Source organism: Syngnathoides biaculeatus, chromosome 2, assembly GCF_019802595.1.
Source record: "Syngnathoides biaculeatus isolate LvHL_M chromosome 2, ASM1980259v1, whole genome shotgun sequence".
NCBI classification, from domain to species: domain Eukaryota; kingdom Metazoa; phylum Chordata; class Actinopteri; order Syngnathiformes; family Syngnathidae; genus Syngnathoides; species Syngnathoides biaculeatus.
The window spans coordinates 26,370,928-26,387,640 of record NC_084641.1 but is presented as its reverse complement, the minus strand read 5'-3'; the positions used below and the strand labels follow the sequence as shown (position 1 = coordinate 26,387,640).

At 44.5% G+C, this 16,713-nt stretch overlaps 1 protein-coding gene across 4 annotated transcripts in view; it reads left to right on the top strand.

Annotated features, from left to right (window-relative positions):
- scube3 (signal peptide, CUB domain, EGF-like 3) overlaps positions 1-16,713 on the top strand; it is a 141,300-nt gene that overhangs the window by 24,623 nt on the left and 99,964 nt on the right. For all 4 annotated transcript variants that reach the window (XM_061843690.1, XM_061843698.1, XM_061843681.1 and 1 more), the window contains exon 2: positions 8,876-8,998. In XM_061843690.1, coding sequence (XP_061699674.1) covers positions 8,876-8,998 — 123 coding nt within the window. The remainder of the gene's footprint in view (positions 1-8,875; positions 8,999-16,713) is intronic.

Genomic DNA, 16,713 nt, shown 5'->3' with positions numbered 1-16,713 from the left:
GGGAGGGCTGGTGGTAGGTTGTCTGTTGGATGTAGGCAGGCTTGAGTCAAAGCAAGCAGCGATGGTCTCGGCATTGAAAGTAAACATTGCCCTATGTTTGAACTACACACCTACTGCCCTGCACTTCTCCCACACACTCCACTCCTAGTCAGCCTTGCTAAATGCGCTTCTTATCCCAGGCCTTTTCATAAATCAGGGAGGCAAAGCGACTTTGACAAGATCTCGCCTCCATAGCTAGTAGTTTATAGGAGGAGGCTCAGACTCCCAAATAACATTAACCCTGCCATACAATCAGAGCTGCAGCAACCTATTGACCTTTAGGGACTAATTTCACAACACGGTTCCATCCATCCAATCCCCAGCCAAGCCAAGCGGTAAACATGTGCTGGTTTGTCCCCCGTGTCTCATCCCGGGGGATGCCTGAGTCACCTCATCTGTCTCCTCTCAATGTGGAAGAGCAGCGTCTCTACTCTTTGCCCATCCAGGATGACCAAAGTTCTCAACCATTCTGTAAGGTAGAACCCGGACAGCCTGTGGAGAAAACTAATTCCAGCCGCTTGTTTGCGGGATCTTGTTCTTCTGGTCGCGACCCACAGTTTGTCACCGTAGGTGAGTGTAGATATGTTGATTGACCTGTAAATTGAGAGCTTTGCGTTTCGGCTTAGCTCCTTCTTCACCACAACAGAGCGATGCAAGATCCGCAACACTGCAGTTGCTCCACTGATCCGCCTGGCGATCTCCTGTACCATTTTTCCCTCACTCGTGAACAAGTTACCAAGATACTAGAACTCCTCCGCTTTGGAGAGAATCTCATCCCCGAGCTGAAGAGAGCACTCGAGCCTTTTCAGACTGAGGACCATTCTCTCTGATTTGGAGGTACTGATTTTCTTCCCAACAGATTCACACTCGGCTGCGAACCCCAGAGATAGGAGCCTCATCTTCCTCATGAGAAGGCGTGTCGGTGGAGTTGAGAAGGCCCTCAAAGTATTTTCCCCACTGACTCACAACGTCCCGAGTTGAGATCAGCAGAGTCCTATCCCCACTTTACACTTTTCCTGAGACGCTGGCTGGAAGACTAGGATTTCCTCAAATTTGTCTACAAGTCATTTTTCTGTGGCCTCTCTAAATTGCTCCCACAGGTGCATTTTGGCCTCAGCAATTACCAAATCTGCATTCTGCTTGGTCAGCCGGTACCCATCAGGTGCCTCAGGAGTCACAAATTCCTTAAAGGACTCCTACTTCAGCTTGATAGCATCCCTCACCGGTGTTGTCCACCAACAGGTTCGGGTGTTACTGCCACAACAGGCGCCGACCACCTTGAGTTCCCAGAAGACCCTCACAATATGTTTGGGTCTGCCAGGTCAGACCAGGAGCTTTCCCATCCATCGAATCCAACACACCACCAGGTGGTGATCAGTTGATCATCCCGGCCCTCTCTTCACTCGAGTGTTCAAGAGATTGGGGCGCAAATCCGATGAGACGACCAGATAGATGATCACCGCACTGCAGCCTAGGGTGTCCTGTGCCAAGTGCAGGTATTGACGTTCTTATGCTTGAACACATTTTCCGATATGAACAATCCATGATAAGCACAACAGTCCAATCACAAAACACCGCACGGGTTCTGATAGCGGTGCCGTTCCTCCAAATCATGCATAATATTGCTTGTGTTAGCCATGAGTGCTAATGTTAAAGTGAGCGTGGTCATTGTGGTGTGTGTAAACAGTGTTGGTGGTTTAGGTTTTTTCCTACTTTGTAAAAATGCTTCAGTTCATCACTGAGTGTGAACCCGGAAGAGGCTGCCGACCAGCTGCTGCTGGCCAAGCAGAGAGACTCACGGGGTTTCTCAGCTGTGGGTATTGGCACGTCGGTGAAGAGAAGACTCTGTGGCAGTTGGCACCAAATTACTGCATAATACCCCGGCATACAATACGTTTGAAATTTCAGTCGTCAATATGTTCAGTCATTCACAAATTTTCACCACTAGCTAGCTGCCTTCTTAATCATTGCACGAGTTTCTAATCCCAGTTTTTGTCATAGTGAGCGCTAGCATCGCCGACTCAAGCCAGGGCCGTACCTAGTCATGTGGTGCCCCAGCGCAAACACATCCACACAACACTCAAGTACTGCACTTCAGTGTCATTTTGACAAAAGTTGTATTATGTAATTTAGACAATTTTTGTCTTGCTTTTAAAATCCATTACTGTTCTCTGGCAAGTGCGTCTACCAAAGTTTTCCACCCAAGAATCTGAATATTAATCTTCATAATCTTCATAGAATTTGAGAAAACTATTTCCTCAGCTTGGTATCGTCCTTCACATCCTTACTATGGGTTATTATTGAAAAAGTGAATCAGTGTCACACTAAGATAATGGTTAAGATTCACACTCACTCACCTTAACTACAGTCGCAGGTTTGTTGGAGCCCTGTCGTGTCTTTATTCATTTCACTGGGAAAAGAGAGAGACCAGTTTTTGTCATAGAAGAAATTAAAGTTGCCTCAAAGGCACCACTGTGCTCTATTCTTTTCTCCTATCAGATGCAAAACTTGTCTGACATCCTCAGTATCAACACGCTAAGGAGAGATTCGCCGCTTAATCCTTATTTTTTTTAATTATTCATTTTCCTTGCCGTTGATCCTCACTAGGGTTGTGGGCACCCTATCCGACCTAGAACTGGTCACCAGCATCAGAGGGCATTTTCATTGAGATTCCCACTAAGGGCAAATTTTGAGTCTTCGATTAATGTTTGCATGTTTTGCATGCATGTTTTGGGGATGTGGGAGGAAATCGGAGAACTTGGACAAAACCCATGCAGGCACGGGAAGAACATGCAAATTCCACTCATGTGAGGCTGGATTTTAACTCCTCAGAACTGTGAGGCAGATCTGGTCGCTAGCCATCCATCTTTATTTCTACTCAAAAACTGTCTGGATCTCAAATCCAAAGCAATGGAATGCCACCAACATCAGGGATTCGTTAATCAGTAAAGTGGTTCACCAACCTGAATTTCATTGACAAGATGGGCAAAACCCTCTTTCACGTTTACCCTAATTGACAAATATATTTGTTGGGAGCAGTAAATGGCTTGGACTCCGAGTATACAGTATGCCCTGAATTTTATTTTATTTTTTTAAATTTACTGTATTTTCATGATCAAAAAGGTCTTAAATTCTATTCTAAATAGACAAGGCGCCACATTAAACAATGTGGTGCAATTTACGTGCACACTGAGTTCCATCCATCCATCTATTTTCTTAGACGTTTATCCTCACAAGGGTCGCGGGGATTGCTGGAGCCTATCCCAGATGGCAACGGACAGGAAGCGGGGTACACCCCGAATTGCTTGCCAGCCAATCGCAGAGTTCCAACATTTGCAATTGTTGTTGTGTGACTTGTCCAACAAAGTACGCTTAAACACACCGATTACACTTTTAGCTTGCGTGCCAACATGTGTTTTAGTGTGTATGTAAGATACCACATGATGGCGCCCATGAGGCAGCGAGGAACAATTACTTGAGATGTTGTAGACACTCGCAGTGTCGCAACGAAAATAAAAATATCATACCACGGCAAACAGAATAGCATAACTACCAAATAATAAGGCAAATGAAAGAATGACTCGTGAATAATTGACACAAAACATGCACTCTAAACACTATTTACGTGCTCCCAGCATGCTTTGCGGCACTATGGAGGTCCCGGTGACCAATTCCGGGTGTAGTCCACATTTTGCCCGATGTTAGTGGGGATAGGCTCCGGCACTCTCGCGACCCTTGTGAGGATAAGTGGCTTGGGATTTAGGACATTTGTCTTCCTGAATGTACTGAAACAAGATGAGCTATGACAGCCACATGGAAAATAATGCGTCCTCTGGTGGAAACTATTTTAAATGATGGGTTTTCCCCCAACGTCCCTTTTATTCTTTGGTCATTTTTATTTTTTCGTTTTGTTTTGTTTTGACTTTGTTTATTCATCCTTGTCCCAGTGCATTGGCTTCATCCTCCACTCGCCCAACTTGTTCCCAACAACTATGATTCCTCAACACAAAAGAATGAAAGAAACTCAGTGGGAAAACCCAATCTTTTAATCTCGGCCATGAGTCAATTACCACGGCGGCATTACTGAACACGGCGCATTTTTGTCTCAGACTGCACCAAAGGATGTATTGACTCTGACATGTTTATTCCCCGGCCAAAGCAATTTGGAGCGTGTGCAACTTTTGTTGTCAAATGGAATTCTTTCATTCATGGGTACATACTTCCAAACAATAACTTGTCAGACGATGATCGAAGTTCGTGCGACTTATTTCCATTTGTGCAGCTAACGCCAAAGGCAATGGGCTAGTTTCTATGTTTGCCTGGCTTCCCACCCTCCTCATTTTGGTAATTTTCATGTCGCTGCAAAAAAAAAAAAAAAGTGGTTGGCATTTCCTTTGGTGAGAGATTTTAGAATTATGCAGCTGTAATGCAAATTTCCCATTTGTCATTGATTAGAGGGGGATTTTTTTTTTTTTTTTTTTTTTTTTTGATGGCTTTCCACATAGTTTCATCGTCAACCGGTTTGGTTGCCTTCACCAAATATGGTCTGATTTGTTTCCATGACAGGGAAAGAGTCTCGTTCAGGGCTTACGGCCATGGCACCCAGAGAACGCCCGATCTCGTCAGATCTCGGAAGCTAAGCGGGTTTGGCCCTGGTTAGAACTTGGACGGGAGACCGATTGGGAGTACCGGTCCTCTTCCCGGCTAAAATGCAGAGTGGTTGCGTCAGGAAGGGCATCCGGCGTAAAACTGTGCCAAACAAATATGCGTTCATCTAAGATGACACGCTGTGGTGACCCCATAGCGGGACAAGCCGAAAGGAGAAGAAGAAGAAATGAGTTTCTTTCGGCTTGTCCCGCTATGGGGTCACCACAGCGTGTCATCTCAGATGAACGCTCATATTTGTTTGGCACAGTTTTTAACACCGGATGCCCTGATTTGTCTCCACGAAGGCCAAAATATGCCGGCGGACTGATACGTTCCATAAAATATGGAGGACTGTCTCAACCGTGTTGAATAAACTTTATCCTCTCTTCAGTTCCTTAAATGTTTGACTCCAAGCCAAAGGGGTGTGTACCAGCAAACTTGGAGAGATAAAGTTAAATGGGTTAGTCCAATAGGAACATTAATAACACCAAGATAAGCGGGATTCTTCTGTGTTTCTGTCATAATGAATACAGGCAGGGTTGCCTGGTGGAAAAAAAAAAAACGAGGACAGCCAACATTTTGATTTAAAAAAAAAAAAAAAAAAAAAAAATGTTTTTGGCCTGATTCTCTCCCCTTACAACCTCAGGGGGCATTTGTGGTAGTGTTGTTACAAAAAGCCCAAGGATGGATTTTTAACCTCGATTACTGTTGCAGAGCTGCCTAGAAACCAGCCGAACTGTTTGACCTTGCTTCGCAGTGCAAGATCAGGAGCATGAAAGTGTTCTCTGGCTCCGGCAAACATGACAATTGCTGTAATGAATACATTCCACATTAAAAGCAACGCTTCCTCTTGTGGTTTCTTCTTTTCCTGGGAAGGCGGATGACTAAAGACCAAGGCTACTTCACAGGAGATGTACTATTGTTCTCGCATAATATAAATCAATAACTGCAACTGCTGGAGCTTCTACATTGCTAAACAACCTGAAGGAAACTTGGCAGGCGTGGAACCATGACCACCCTGACTGCATGCTGAATTCCATTTTGCACAGAAAGCACTCTATAAGTCATTTTATTGAGGACAGGAACACATCACCAACTTAAATCCAAAAACTGAATCCGTGCAACAATCAGGCGATTAATTTATACGGGAATAAATCTTTTGACTTGCAGGAAGATGAAGCAGGGCGCTTGAAGGCATCGAGCTTCCTATATTGTATGACCTTGGATCTTGACGTTCTTGCTGAAATGAAACCAAGTTTCATCAACGTCCGTGGGTCAAACTTTGCTGACGTTGATCCCATTCCGGCAAATCCATCACGGAACTGCGGGTTTGCGATTTACAATTGTTGTAAGCGTTCTGTATTGTCACTGCGTTCATCTGCACTGCGCACTTTGTGTCCTCCCGGAACAGGCAGCGTGCTCAGCGTCGGGGTTTGGGTTGCAGGTCATTTCCCTGTGGGATGAGTCGGCTCCTGCAGGGGGGCTTGTGATAAGAGTGGATATTGGGAGCTATGTAAACCTTATTAAACTGCCCTACCCCTGTGTGCAGAGGGGTAATCCTGAACACCTGGGCTAGTTAGGCAAGATTTGGCTGGATTAGGGCCTCCGTGAAGGTAGACCTGACCGTGCGTTTGCTTGAACTCATTTCCGCGCTTATCCTTTCCCATTCTCACCACGCAGCAATTAACACTGAAAATGGAACAATTCAATTCATGTTCATTTCAGTGATGCTCGTGTCTACAGTAATTTTGTCTGATATTTAAAGTGGAAATCCACTGCTTTCCACGAACAGTGCATCCTATTTTGACTATGTGATGTTAAATCCTCTCTCGTTTCATCGTGTTTTGAGAAGATTTTCATTGACAATTACAAATTTTCAGGGGCGCTGCCATTTTCGCGAGTCACCTGACCTACGTGCGCTGATGTGACGTGTACCGTGTCGCAACAAAGGCTTGATTACATGGGACACCATTTATGTCCAGCGCTGATTTCTCAGATTTATCCTCATCTGATGAAGAAATAGCATTATCTGTTGATCGGGAAGACTGAGGAATACTTCCATACAGATTTGAACCTGTGGCTGTAAATAATGTTGAATATTCGGATGGTTCTTCGGAACGGAGTCTGACTACTCGGGGGCCTACGCGATGAACATAAGTGCGTAAACAAAGCCCCCCCCGGCAGCCGCGGATGGTTCTTCGGACAGGAAAGACGCGGAGTGTGACGAGCGAGCTCCGGCGGCGGGCCGCGAGCTAACCTTCCAGGCGGCGGAGGCTGTTAGACTCAGACCCCGACAGCTCAGCTAACGGCCTCATCGGACCTCCCACCTCGGCTCGCGGCCCGCCGCCGGAGCTCTCTCGTCAGACTCCACGTCGTTCCCGTCTAAAGAACCATCCACGGCTGCCGGCCCGGAGCTCCCGTGTGCCTTTGTTTACGCACTTTTGTCGCACGGAGGCCTCCGAGTAGTCAAACTCGGTGTCATTCTGCCCGAAGAACCATCTGAATATTCAACATTAATTACAGCCACAGGTTCAAATCTGTATGGAAGTATTCCTCCATCTTCCCAATCAACCGATACTGCTATTTCTTCATCAGATGAGGATAAATCTGAGAAATCAGCGCTGGGCATAAATGGTGTCCCATGTAAACAAGCGTTTAGAACAGCACGGTAGATGTCACATTCGCGCACGTAGGTCATGTGACTTGCGAAAATGTCAGTGGCCCTGAAAATTCTAATTGTCGACAAAAATCTTCTCAAAACACTATTAAATGAGAGAGGATTTAACATCGCATTGTCAAAATAGGGTACATATTTCATGACCTATTAGATACACTGTTCATGCAAAGCACTGGATTTCCCCTTTAAAGCCCAACTGGTATCATAACTGTTTTATTTTTTTGGGGTATATTTGTATATGCTCATGATCTTGTGCTCTTAGGTCTAGTCTTAAAAAAACAACTAAACACCTTATGTGAATTGATTTGAACCATGAATGAAAAAATGCCCACACACGTGCACGTTAATTGTTTGGTCACCGAACTGAGAATGCTGCGTAAACTCGTGAATTTTTAGTGCCACATCCCACTGTCAGCATTTGCACTCCATTCGCTTTTCGAGCAGCGGTCGGCGTTAACAAAACGCTGATGACTTTTACACTTTTGGTTGGTATCTCAATCATTAGCTGAATTAAACCGCATTTTACACAGATTGAAATAAAATTATAAGGTAAATTGCATTTTACATTTTGGGATATTTTGGAAAGATTTAGACTAAAGATTTAAAATGTTTTGGCCTGATGAACTTTTTTTTTTTTTAATTGCTATTCAACAGTGTCCCAAATAAAATATGACCATACTGTAACTGACCAATAATTGGTATGGCCTGGAATTATTGACATGATGGACAAGGTTAATCTGATATTGTGGAAATAAAGTTCAACACATCTCTGTTCAAATGCCATTTTTATTTCATCCATACATCCATTTTCTTTGGTGCTTATCCTCACAAAGCTCACTCGACTGCTGGAGCCTATCCCGGCTGTCAACGGGTAGGAGGCGGGTTACACCCTGAACTGGTTGCCAGCCAATCGCGGGGCACGTAGAGACGAACGGTCGCACTCACAATCACGCTTAGTGGCAATTTAGAGTGTCCAATTAATGTTGCATGTTTTGGGGATGTGGGAGGAAACCGGAGTGCCTGGAGGAAACCCACGTAGGCACGGGGAGAACATGCAAACTGCACACAAGTGGGCCTGGGATCGAACTGTGAGGCCAACGCTTTACCAGCTGATCCTCCGTGCCGCCCCGATCACATTATCAGTGAAACTAATTTAGAAATGATTTATCTTGGGCTCCACCTGGCATTTGAACAGGGATGTGTAGACTTTTTTTTTTTTTTTTTTAACTCCACTGTGTATGAAAGTTGGGGGTGTTAAATTATCAGAAAAAAAGAAGACTCACCTGAACTAAAAACGCTCACAACGCGTTCTGTGTCATGAAAGCTTTTGAAAGAGATGCACTTATAGTTTAATCAATAAGTGTGTAAGGAGGGTTTGTTCATTTGAGCGATCTTCTTTGCTTTACATTTTAGGAGTCAAAATCAATTGCGCATGACATGGATTTTTTTTTTTTTTTGTTCCTGTGTGTTCGGATCCATTTAGCAACTTTTTCTTTTTTTTTTTTTTGTCAGATGTGGACGAGTGTGCAGAGGCACTGGACAATTGCAGCATCGACGCCATCTGCCAGAACACAATGAAATCCTACAAGTGTATCTGCAAGTCGGGCTATAAAGGGGATGGTAAACATTGTGAAGGTAAAGGTCTCGCGATCGATATGCTCGTTTTCACATTTGATTTGTACAGTAGGTGCAAGTCTGTGGTGCGGTACTGTGCAAAGATTTGTTTCTGAAGTCTTGTATCTAATGTTGCTTTGCCTTATCGCTCGGAAAACACACTTGGTTCGACTAGAGCAGGGGTGTCGAACTCGTTTTTGTCACCGGCCGCATTGTCGTTATTTTTTTTCCCTCAGATGGCCGCTATGACTGTGAAACCATGACAATCTTTCTCATCAGATTTACATATGAAGTGTATGAACTCGTTTTGGAATCAGAAATCAAGTGTAACGGGTTCTTCAACTAATGTTTGGTCACACAAAAAGGCTTGTAATATCTCAGCGTTATCATTTATGATATCACCATTCGAAATTTTGGTACAGATTTGAAAAAAAAAATCAGAAAAATTGATACACGTGATTTGCCTTCGCGGGCCACGTAAAATCACGCGATGGGGCGAATCTGGCCCCCGCGTCTTGAGTTTGACACCTGTGGTCTAGAGTTTATACCTCACTCAGCAGTGGGCCATGAGAGCAATGAGAAGTGAGAAGTGCGCAGAGGATGAGAAACGCCAGGTGCCGTATGCTTCTTTATGACCAGATGAAATTAAGCAGTAAATTTCCTATAGACGCTGGAGAGAATTAAGTCTGTGGCTGAAGCGGTAGTCGGAGGCACAGCTTAAGCAGTCGGGGTTATTTCCAGCACGAGTTTGGAAGTCTTTCCTCCCTCGCAAACACAAACACTCCGGATCAGTATATGCCGCAATTTTTATTTGTGTTATCACCAAAGACATAGTCACAGTGTTTTGTTTTGTTTTTTCCTCATTACTGACTGGGTGACGTCCTTGGCCTCTTGCCTCTTGGCCATTCAAGATTGAGTTATGAGGCTTTGATAAAATATGTGCAAACTTCAATGTTCCTAAATCAGAGGATTAGGATAAGCAGACATTTCTTAAATATTGATATTGTTGCAAAGCCAAAGTTTAATTTATTGATGAGACGGTTATAAGCGACGAGATTCAGCCAGCAACATACCGAGCAGCCGCACATTATGACCACTTTTAAAATAGAACGTTATCCGCTACAAGTGCTGTACCATCATGTTATTTTGTTACAAAGGCAATTATTCTCCATTCTGATAGACACAGTGAAAGAAAATTATACTTTAAATTACAGTGGTGCTTAGGTTCTCGAACATAATCCGTTCCAGGAGGCTGGTTGAAAACCAAAACTTTCGAAAACCGAAGCATGTTTTCCCATTACAATGAATGGAAAATGAAATAATGTGTTCCAAGGCTAAAAAAATATTATTATTTTTTTTAAGCTTTTGATGAAACGGGCAAACTTGGCTTTGAACATTTCCGTGGCGGCCTGGTCCGAACTTGCAGCCTCCTCATGGCGAACAACAGAGTGTATCCCACTTTTTTTGCGGAAATTTTCAAACCATCCTCGACTTGCTTTGAATTCGAAGCCCTCAGGAACTAGACTGGGGTCTTTTCTTTTTAAATCTGTATACAGATTTCTAGCTTTGGCGCAAATCCCTTCCTCGACAACGCTATCCCCAGCTAACTGCTGCTCGTTCACAAAAATAAGAAGCAACTATTTGACTTCCTCCAAGATCTGGGGCCTCTGCTTGGTCAACACGGTTGCTCCTCTAGCAACATCACTTTTGCTTTGAGGGCACCCTTGTGTTCAAGGATGGTGCTGATCATCGTTTTCGCTATGCCATACTTCTTCGATAGCTCAGAAACACGCACACCAGATTCATGCTCGGCTATCAAATCCTTCTTGAAATCGACAGTTTTACGCTCGACTTTCCTTTTTTCAGCACCAGCAGTTCCACTTGCCTTCTTTGGAGCCATGATCGAGGGTTAATGTTGCTCAATTTGAAGAAAAAAAGTCACGACAGGACTGGGAAACGTCCGCGAGCAGAGGAGTGTGAGAGTCAACTGGTTGCAAGCGTGCGACAACGCGCGCTACGTCTTTAACGTTTTTTTTTTTTTTTCATGGGTGCGTTCGAAAAAACAATAACAAATAGTCGTGGGTCAGTTGGTCGGGGTGTTCGAATACCGATTTTCATTCGAAAACTAAAGCAAAAAAATCTCGAAATTTTAGTTTGAAACCGATTTGTACGAAAACCAAGACGTTCGAAAACTGAGGTACCACTGTATTAGATTTTGGTTACCTCAATTAGTTACTTGAGAGAGTCAAAAAAAAATATTGGGAACAGCTGTCGGTATGATTCAATACAATGCTCCACCACTGGAAACAGCAACCACAGTAATGAATTTGCTTAAAAATGCAAAGTGCCTGTGAGATTTTCCACTCCCTCAGTCTTTTTCGTATTGTTCCATTCCATTTTCTTCCACTTATCTGAGGTCAGGTCATGGGGGTAGTAGCTTTAGCAAAGGACTTCACTTTCCATAGCCACTTCCGCCTACTCTTCCAATGGGATTCCGAGACATTCCCAGGCAAGCTGAGAGGCATAGTCTGTCCAACTTATTCTGGGTCGCCCCCGGGGTCTCCTCCCAGTGGCACGTGGCTAGAACACCTCACCAGGGAGGCATTCTAAACAGATGCCCGAACCAGCTCATCTGGCTCCTCTCAATGCGGAGGAGTAGTGGCTCTACTATGATCCCCTACCGGATGACCAAGCTTCTCACCCTATCTTTAAGAGAGAACCCAAACACCCTCTGGAGGGACCTCATTTCAGCAGCTTATAACTGGGATCCTGAGCTTTTGGTCAAGTCCCAGAACTCATGACCCTCGGGGAGGGTAGGAATGTCAATTGACCAGTAAATAGAGAGCTTCGTCTTTCGACTTAGCTCCTTCTTCACCACAATAAACCAATACAAAGTCCCAATTACTGTAGACGCTGCACCGATCCTCCTGTCAATCTTGTTCTCTAGTCTTCCCTCCCTCATGAACAATACCCCATTATATTTGAACTCCTCCACTTATGGAAGGATCTCATCCCCAACCTGAAGATCCACCTTGCCCTTTCAGGGACAGGCCTGGCCACCACACCCTCCCCTTCGAGGCCTGGCTCCAGAGTGGGATCACGGTGACTGGGTTGGGGAAAGGGAAACCTACATCCAATTATTTTATTCATCGTAGGGTTCTCAAAACCATGCTTTGTCTGGTCCCTCACCTAGGATCTGTTTGCCATGGTTGACCCTTGCAGACGACTTAGCTCCTAGTATCATTGGGACACAAAAACTCCTCCTCCATGATAAGGCTCAAGGAGAGATTTGTGTTGTGTTGAATATATTTGTCTTCTTTTAACTGCTACTGACTGCAATGATATCGGGCATTATTTTAACTGCTCCCCCCAGTGGCTTACAAAAATGGTGCAACTCTAAAGCACACACCCGAGTGGCACACCTGTTTTCAATCGGACAAGAATTACGTCTACACAGTACTGTATTATTCTTTCTTTTCCAAAACGCCGATGAAAGGTAGTGAGTTGATTATGTGTTGATTTTTCATGGCTGAGCCCTTAATAAAGAAGCTTTTCACATTTTAAATATGCCACTTAGCACCGTGCATCTTTTAGTGACGCTTCTTTACTTTTGTCTTCTGCAAACACAAGATTGAGCAACCACAACTTTACTTCTGGAGGTCATTGCTGTTATCAGTAGAATTTGTTTTAGGACTTTCTTTACAGCTCTCAAAATGTGTCATCAAGTGCTGTTGTTTTCTCTAGTTTAGCTGATTTTTTTGCTTTTTTTCTTCTTCAGGGCGTTGTAAGTGGTCGTCCTGACTATGGTCAATATTCTCTTCTCGCTTCACACTCGCTCATTACTCAGCTATCAACGGCCCCCTGGTTTTTATGTTTTTGTATTTAAAAAAAAAATCAGTTTAAATATACTATTCACAGTCGATCTACGTTCCTACCCACACCTATGGGCATGAGCTGTGGGTCGTGACCGAAAGAACAAGATCCCAGACCCAAGCGGACGAAATGAGTTTCCTCCGCAGGGTGTCCGGGCTCTCCCTTAGAGATCGGGTGAGAAGCTCGGTCATCCGGGAGGTGCTCAAGTGTCGAGCTACTGCTCCTCCGCATTGAGAGGAGCCAGATGAGGTGGCTGGGGCATCTGATTCGAAAGTCCCACCGGAAAGAGACCCCGAGGACGACCCAGGACACGCTGGAGAGACTTTGTCTCTCGGCTGGCTTGGGAACGCCTCGGGATCCCTCCGGAAGAGCTGGAAGAAGTGCCTGGGGAAAGGGAAGTCTGGGTATCCCTGCTGAAGCTACAGTCGATCTACGTTCCTACCCACACCTATGGGCATGAGCTGTGGGTCGTGACCTAAAAAACAAGATCCCGGATACAAGCGGCCGAAAAGAGTTTCCTCCGCAGGGTGTCCAGGCTCTCCCTTAGAGATCGGATGAGAAGCTCGGTCATCCGGGAGGTGCTCAAGTGTCGAGCTGCTGCTCCTCCGCATTGAGAGGAGCCAGATGAGGTGGCTGGGGCATCAGATTCGAAAGTCCCACCGGAAAGAGACCCCGAGGACGACCCAGGACACGCTGGAGAGACTTTGTCTCTCGGCTGACTTGGGAACGCCTCGGGATCCCTCCGGAAGAGCTGGAAGAAGTGCCTGGGGAAAGGGAAGTCTGGGTATCCCTGCTGAAGCTACTTCCCCTGCGACCTGACCTGGAAAAGGATGGATGGAATATATTATTCACAGGCAAAACCCACATCTGGATATGAACCATTTTCCGTTATTGATTGTTTCAATATAATAAGATACACATGGTCAACAAACCCACCTGTTAGACACAAGTTCCACTGCTTTTGTTAAAATGAAAAATGGGTGGGTTCACCTTGTGGATGATATCCAGATGAATATACCAGGAAATACAATTTGAAAATGTTGATCTGTTGTCTTATATTAATCTTTTAATATGATACAATTTTTTTCCCTCATCTACGGGTAAAATCAAAGAACTGGTCTCACTTTTTGGGGGGAGAGTGTATGTGATGGTAACACCTCTTGATTTTTCCACATTTTCCTGTTGTGACTTAGGAATCCTGACAAGCTTGAATACTGTACAAAGCTGATGGAGGAAAATCTGTTGAAAGGAGTGGGAAAGTAATGGGTGATTTTGTGCTGAGCTTGGCAAACAGCGCTGATGTGTGGGAAGAAATGTGGGGAGCAGAAGAGTGTTTCTTTGTCTTGGTCCCATCCCTCCACTGTCAAGTCCAATTAAGCCTTGAGAGCGGCAACCTCAAAGGGAAGCTGAACGACCAGGATCATCGGGCCTAAATGGGCCAGCAAGTGCTCAGTGTATGTGCGCAGTGTTCGCAATCCATCGTGTCCTGGACTCCTTAATGGGGCCCTCCAGCCATCATCATAACCATAACAGACAACCTCACTCTCGCTGTCAAACCAATCTGCGATCTTTCTGTTAACGTCCGCCCGCGCCCTGTGGCATTTCTTTAGGTGTCCCATTCAAGAACTCACTTTGTGGGGTGAATGGTCATATAGTATGCACCGTTCTCCCCTTTGTGACCTTAACCGGTGCACACCGTCATCTGGATAATAAGATAACTAATTTAACTACCACAAATTTGAATACGTGATGAAAAGAGAAATTCAAGAGCAAAATCTGTGAGTATTCGGGACTGCAAATGGTGAAGCACAAAAGGACAAGGGAACACTGTATATCTTCATTCGTTATTCATGAGGACGTAAACGAGCGACATAATTTTCTTACTCCTTGTACTATTTTAATATAATAGGCCGACAAATGAAAAGTCCAATTTGAGCTACTGGACTGGTAAGAGAGTGCTGGCACATTGTGTGTGACTTATGACAGTTGTAATTGTGTCTCCATACAGGAAACTAGTTGTTTTGAGTATTTTTTGACAATGACTCCTTGCTGTCGCGACACCAGAGGTAGAGTGATCTGTTTTGTCCTGGTCGCCGGAGCCATACATCCTCACCGACGTGCCCAGACCGCTGCTTTTCTAGATAGTTTCCTGGCTTCTTAGCTTGCTGCTTAAGGCTCCGTCACACCATGACGTTCTGGTCAACGTTCTCTGAACATTTCAATCGTTCTATTTTTCAGTGTTCTCAAATCAGGATGACACATCTGGCATGTGATTAACATGTGTCTAACGCACGAGAAGTGTGTAACAGCGACCAAATAAGATACCCCTAAAAACCATTAGCGTGTGCTAACGCGACGAGCGATTTGTCAACGTTAGAGGAACGTGTTGAGCGTGTGACTAACGGGTGAATAACGACAGAATAGCGTTTTGCTGGCGTGTAATTTTTACAGTGGAACGGGAACAAAAATGTTGGAAATTTCATAGTCACTTCAGTTGTTCTTGTGAGTTTGTACAGTCAGCATCATGCCGCCTAGATGAAAAAAAGGTGGAGTGCAGACTTCAGCAACTAGCGCTGCAAGTAAGAGTGCAAAGCCTCTTTCACTAGCAATGTCTTTGGAGGAAAAAGAACACCAGGAGGAAGAGCACGTCCGAGAAGTAACGCACCATGTAACAACCCTAAACACCATGAAAACCCCAGTGATGAAGGTCCGAAGGTAACAAACGATAAGTAACAACCAAGTAACGCTAGAGTAACAACTGACTAACGATAGCCAAACACGTGCGTGGGTGTTTTTTTTTTTTTTTCTTACACTAACTTTGGTGTCTTGTTCAACCCTCATCAACTGAAGGCTCTTCGGAAAGGATTCAGGAGATGTAGGTCTTAAAATGGGACACTTGGAAGTGACAAAGAAGTAGCATCGTCCTAACTGCCTTTCGACTTGTCCCGTTAGGGGTCACCACAGCGTGTCATCTCTTTCCATCTAAGCCTATCTCGTAGATCTTCCTCTCTAACACCCACCGTCCTCATGTCCTCCCTCACAACATCCATCGGCCTTTTCTTTGGCCTGGCAGCTCCATCCTCAGCACCCTTCTACCAATATCATCACTCTCTCGCCTCTGGTCATGTCCAAACCATCGAAGTCTACTCTCTCTCACCTTGTCTCCAAAACATCCAACTTTGGTTGTCCCTCTGTTGAGCTCATTTCTAACCCTATCCAACTTGCTCACTCTGAGCTAGAACCTCAACATCTTCATTTCTGCTACCTCCAGTTCTGCTTCTCATAAATACAACATATACACACCTCCATATAAAGCTTGCCACATGTCAATCGAATGTGTTAGTTCCTTATATCGATGCAATCCATTTTAATTACCATGGAAGTAAATTAGTGCCACCAGGATTTTACTTTGAAATGCCACAGAAAGCAGGATTTGAATTTGAAATGTAAAGTGATCATATTTTCAATAGTTGCTATAATTCGCTATCTAAAATTCACCGTCTCTACCAACAGGCCGGGTTACTGCAGGTCAGAATCAAACAGCCAGCCAATAGAGTTACGCTTTCATAGTCATGTGACGTCACATTCTAATCCTGCCTGGTGGCACAGACGGTGAATTTCAGACAGCGAATTGTAGCCAGTTGAATTGTTAATATTGAAAAGTTACACTGAAATACAACAATCGAAAATGTGATGACTTTACATTTCAAATTCAATCCCGTTTTCTGTGGCATTTCAAATTCAAATCCCGGTTGCACTACTTTACTTCCGTAGATTACCTTTTGAAATGCTTCAAATCGATTTTTGTGAGGAGCCGGGATGATAACTTGCTGAGCACAGATCAACCCAGGGGGATTGTAGGA